Source organism: Agrilus planipennis, unplaced genomic scaffold (assembly GCF_000699045.2).
Source record: "Agrilus planipennis isolate EAB-ADULT unplaced genomic scaffold, Apla_2.0 scaffold415, whole genome shotgun sequence".
NCBI classification, from domain to species: Eukaryota; Metazoa; Arthropoda; class Insecta; order Coleoptera; family Buprestidae; genus Agrilus; species Agrilus planipennis.
Genome location: NW_020440519.1, coordinates 71,981 through 77,798, shown reverse-complemented (window position 1 = coordinate 77,798; position 5,818 = coordinate 71,981). Strand labels below are relative to the sequence as shown.

Below are 5,818 nucleotides of genomic sequence, written 5' to 3'. Positions count from 1 at the left end.
TCTTCCACAGGGCAAATTCGCGAAAGTGCATCAGCGTTATATTTTTGTTTTCCCGGTTTGTGGATGATTTCATAGGTATATTCTTCTAAGTCTCGATGAAGGGTCCTTCAGGGGTTGATGATCAGTGATAATGGTGAACTTTTGTCCATAGGGTATGGTGGGAAGTGCTTCGTTGTCCATACGATAGCGAGTAAGTAGTTCTCGTTCAATAGTACTGTATCTCCTTTCTACCGGGTTTAATGTGTGGCTTGCATACGCAACGGGAAGTGAATATTTGACTGGTCCTCGAAATAGTACTGCACCAATTGCGAATTTTGAAGCATTGGTAGTTAAAATGAAGGGTTCACCGAACTTCAGATATTGTAGTGTTGGGGATGATATAAGTTTATCATTCGGCATTCTTGAATCCAAATCCATTTTTCTTCTTTCTTTGAGTGAGGTGCTTTGAGATTTTTGCGTAGTTATGTATGAACTTCCTATAATACCCTGTCAGCCCTAGGAAAGCCTTTATATTTTACGTTTTTTTTTCGGGACGGGAAATTCCTTGATGCATTTGATCTTTTCCGGGTTTGGTTTTATTCCTTTGTCGGTGATTAAGTGTCTTAGAAAAGCGGTTTCCTTTCTAAGGAATTCACTCTTCAATTGTCTGACGTCGATCTTTTTCGGGACTGCCCAAAGGGGTGAACAACTCCAGGGTGAATAACTCGGTCTGATTATTGAATCGTCAAGCATTTTCTTTATTTGGCCGTCGACTTCTTCCTCTGGTGAACTTTTGGATATCGATACGTCTTTGTTTGGACTGGTTTTTCATCTGTTGTGACGACGCGATGTTGCAATATGGAAGTCGTTGTTAGTTGGTCGTACTCGTTCATGATTATTGATAATCTTTTCTTGAAATTCTCATTACTTTTCATTGCACGGTGTGAATGGGTTCGCTTCTATAGGCAATAATGCTATTTCTTCTGCTTTTTTCTATAATTTTTTGTTTATTTGATAGGTTTATGACACTTGTAACAAATTGATGATGTTAGTTTACGCGTACATAACTATCAGGAAATATGATTTCGTCATTTAAATTAATTTATGTGAGTGTTGAGGCAACTGCTCTTATCAAAATACATAGAACGACATAGTTTCTCTTCAGAATCAAATATTAAATCCAAAGTTATATACAGTAGAATCCGGATATAACGACCTTCAAGGGACCGGCGATATTATGTCGTACTAACCGGATGACGTATAAAACGGATATTTACATATGTATGTAATTATGTATTATAAGTGCGAAAGTTTGATTTTCCTATTTAGGTAAATAAAACATGTTGTAGGAATCAGTTACATATGTTTATTTTAATTATGTATGTTAGCGGAGGGTGGAATTTATGTTGGCGAAGGGTGGAATTTCCCTGTTCGTAACCTGATTTCATAAGGGCCACCTGGAAACGCACGCATAGACGCAAGATACATTTACGCAACAGGCATTTATCCTGCACCCTGCGGGGGTAAGATGGGATAGTCAGTCGTAGAAGGACGTAAAACTTGTATATGCTGAGTGTAAACGGAGTAGAAATAAACTATTGAAATTCAGTGTTCTTATTAGTTAATAGTTAGTGGTCTTAAAATCAACAACAATAGTATCTTTACATGTATTCTTATATGTACACAAATAAGTAGTACATACCAAATTACAAACATAGGTACGTAATGTACTGTAATACTGTCACTAACGTAGGAAATTTGTTATTTGGGTTTGTTTTTGACAGACTTTTGTTCGGTAGTAAGAACTTCGGACAGCATTGTGAATTCGTGACATCATTGTTTTCATATGGTCATCATCAAAGTTAGTCTGAACAAATACATTAAGCGTTTCCGCAGCCTTCAGAGCTTCAGATACACTCAAGGTTGGATAAAACTCTGGTTCGTCATCATCACCGTCGCTATCTTTGCTATTCGCGTCGTCGGCGATGATATTATCCACAATGTTTTCATCAGACGGCTCTTAACAAGTGGCGACAGCATCATCGACACGCGCGTATTGTTCAAAGTCCTCGTTTGTTATGGGTAACTGATGCTTATCAATAGCCTTCGCCCAAATGCTCAGCGGTACGTCGTCTTCTTCGTTAAAATCATCTGAAGTTTGGTACATTCTACATTGCTTCGGACAAAACCAGCATGTTTGTAACAGTTAAAAATTGTTCCTTGCTTGAGTTGAGTCCAGGCATCTTGAATCATTAGAATAGCGTCAAGAACAGTGATCTTCGGGCACTCAACACTACTGCATCCGCCATCTAGAAACTGGATCATTTTTAAAACAAGGTTTTTACGAAAATGTGCTTTCAAAGCTCGAATGATCCCTTGATCCATGAGTTGCAACACTGATGTCGTGTTTGGAGGCAGAAATACTAGGGTTATGCTTTTCAAGTCTGCAATATGGGGATGTGCAGGACAGTTGTCAACTAACAGCAGGATTTTCTTATTCTTTTTCGTAAGTTCACGATCCCATGCGCGTGCCCATTTGGTAAAAATGTCACCAGTCATCCAGGCTTTTCGATTGCTCTCATAATCCACTGGCAAATGCCCTACATTTTTAAAACATCTAGGACGTTGAGATTTCCCGATTACGAGAAGTTTTTTTTTAGCTGTGCCACTCATGTTGGCTGCCACCATCACTGTTATTCGCTCCTTTGATAATTTTCCTCCTGTACATTTTTCACCTTTAAATTTCAACGTCTTGTCTGGGGTTAATTTATAAAACAACCCGGTCTCATCTGCATTAAAAATTTCATCATCACTAAATTGAGCACGTAGAGTAGGCCAAACTTTTTCTAACCAATCGTGTACATCACTCTGTTGTACTGACAAAGACTCGCGAACAATCTTTCCACTGACGATGTTGTGTCTTACTTTAAAACGGTTTATCCAACTCATGGAACATATGAAATTTTGCATGTCTAACTGTCTAGCAAAAAAATTTGCTTTCTCTTGTAGCAGAGGTCCATTAAGAGGTATTCCCCGGTCGCGCTGAAGCTTAAACCACTGTAACAATGCCTTATCCAACTGCTCATGAATAGAAGTTCTTACACGTTTGCATTTCAAAACATTGGCATTAAATAGCGGCTCGATCTTGTATTTATTCTTCTTTATTGTTGATATTGTAGAATGAGATACGCCAAATTCCTTTGCGAGGGTCGCGTTTGATTCACCAGCTTCTAATCTGTGTAATATTGCACTTTTTTCTTCAATTGTAAAACACTTTCTCTTCACAGAACTCATTTTATGGCGCTTTATGAACTTGTCATAACAGGTGACAAACACTAACTGTGATTTACGCGCGCCAATAAGGAGAATTGAACGGTGAAGCGCGCGGGGAAAGTGTGGGGGCCGAGGTATTGGTCATTCGTTACCTAAATTGAAACAAAACACGGCGCGTCGTTTTAAACGGACGAATTAACGTAAAAAATAGTCGCTATAAACGGTTTGTCGCTCAAACCGGAGTCACACTAAACGGTTACATTTTCTCAGTATCTAACTATTAAACCGAACTTGAGTAAATAATATCAACGCTAAAAACGGTTAGTCGTTATAAGCGACGTCGTTATAAATGAATTCTACTGTACTGTTAATACTAACCCCACATACGGGGTAAGAATTAACATGTTAATACTAGCCCCGTATGTTTTGTTAATTTTAAATCCATGGATACCACTTCAATAAAAAAAAATGTCATTACGGAATAGTGTACATTAGCGTTAGTAAAGTTATGTAATATTATTAAGAATAAAATAAGCTACTGTGAAAAAAATATATCACGACGAAATCAAATATTCAACACGTAAATCAAAAAATCTTAAACTGAAAAAAGTTCGTTACCTGACCAAAATAGGTGCACATCACATAACTCACTCCCAAGGCTCACTGTGCTGGAATGACGTGTTTCAACTTGTAGACCGCTGTCACAGGGACGAATTTTAGGAATAATTAGTGACGTGCATCTTATAATTTCTTAGAAATTCACTTCTTAATACTCACTTCTGTTAATTGAAGCCCCGGCCTCCCCTACATCCTATTGTAAGACGATTCTATTATAGTCACCCACTCTGCTTCTTGTTTCTTATTTTACCAGTCATTCAATCCTTTCTTAAGAACCCTGTATTGTTCTTCCGCACCCCTTCCGTCCCATATCATTTTACACACGTCCGTAATTTCTAGCTCATTAAATATTTCCTATACGGATTTTCCCCATTTTGAAGGAGTTCAATTTATTTCCTCTAATAGACAAATTTTAGGCCATGTCTCATTACTCATCCCCACTACCTACATCTTTTATGTACCTAAAAGCTCTTTCTCTGATTGTATACTCTATATCTTCCACTCTCAGTTCATTTTTCCATATATATTTTGGGGTGTTTCTGGTTACTCCCAGAGCCATTTTGCAATATCGCCCTTGTACTATTTTCATACTATCTAATTTACCCCAACCCCAAATTTCTACCCCGTATAGTGCAATAGATCGCCCGAGAGAGTTCATTAAATACACACGATCGTTTCGTGAATCTCTGACGGATGGCTGCAATGTGGTGTATTGTTCATATGATGGCGACGGTATTGGGTTAATTGGTACCTATGTCTGGTGATGGTGTTGCCTGCTTCACGGTAATTTTCCCATACGATGAATTGCTGTATGATGTTGTTAGCGATGAATTACTATACGATGACGATGAATTTCCATACGATGTTGATGGATTATTGTACTATGGCGATGTAGGGTTTCTAAAAGTTGGCGGTGGTGGTGAAGGTTTGATATATAACGGTGACAGTGTATAGTTGCTATACTATAGCGAAGGCGATGCACCAAATTGTACTGAAGAATTGAAAGAGGAATTCTCATTTATTTGTACAGAATGACGATGTAGCAGTCCCAATTGACCTTCCATTATAATCTCTGCGATGACTTTCTTTAAATAAAATTGTTGAGTTTTCTCCATCTTTCGAAGATCTGCAGCACAAGCCTTACCCAAATAATGATATTCGTCTTTTACTTCGTTTAAGCGTTCATACGCTAAATCTATAAGTTTTTCATTTTTTTTTTGCCTTTTTAGCAGAATGTACAGACATTGTACGTGGTGAAGTGTCACTGAGTGTAGAATCTTGAATTTCATCTAAAGATGCTCGAGTGCCCTAAAAATAAGAAAAGAAGAAATTAAACATTGTTTCTTCTTTTTCAGTTACCAAAAACGAACGAAGAATGGGAAGAGGTTGCGAACGATTTTGAAATCAGGTGGAATGCTCCTCATGTACTAGGTGCAATAAATGGCAAACACGTGGCAATTAAGAAACCACCTGGTTCAGGATCCCTCTATTTCAATTACAAAAAACAATTCAGTATTGTGTTTATAGTTGTTGTCAATGTCAATTATGAATTTATTATGGTTGATGTTGGAACCAATGGACGCGTGTCAGATGGCGGTGTTATACAAAATACAGAGTATGGAAAAAGGTTGAAGAATAACAGTTTAAATGTCCCAAGTCCTGCAGTTGTAACTAATACAACACGTACTCTTCCATGCGCTTTTTGTTGGAGATGACGCCTTTCCAATGAGTACAAATTTGTTAAAGCCATACAGTCAAAGCGGACTGACGAAGGAAAAACGAATATTTAACTACCGCTTAGCACGTGCGAGACGTCTAGTCGAAAGCGCATTCGGAATACTTGCTACACCATTGGAGTTTTTCAAAGACAATTTCCTTTGCATCCAGTTAAAACTTACTTGTTATAAACTATGCACTAAAATTAATAAAAAAATATTAATTATGATAA

At 37.7% G+C, this 5,818-nt stretch overlaps 1 protein-coding gene across 1 annotated transcript; it reads right to left on the bottom strand.

Annotated features, from left to right (window-relative positions):
- Positions 1–2,097: 2,097 nt before the first annotated feature.
- On the bottom strand, positions 2,098–4,822 carry LOC112906093 (tigger transposable element-derived protein 4-like). The gene is made up of 2 exons (XM_025979732.1): positions 4,030–4,822; positions 2,098–3,950 (listed from the first exon to the last, which is right to left on the bottom strand). The coding sequence occupies exon 2, from the start codon at positions 3,271–3,273 to the stop codon at positions 2,098–2,100; it is 1,176 nt and encodes a 391-aa protein (XP_025835517.1). The 5' UTR covers positions 3,274–3,950; positions 4,030–4,822.
- Between the last annotated feature and the right edge of the window lie 996 nt (positions 4,823–5,818).

Bases quoted from the DNA above. Each gene is read 5' to 3' on its own strand.
- LOC112906093 (XM_025979732.1), bottom strand. From the start codon at position 3,273: ATGAGTTCTGTGAAGAGAAAGTGTTTTACAATTGAAGAAAAAAGTGCA.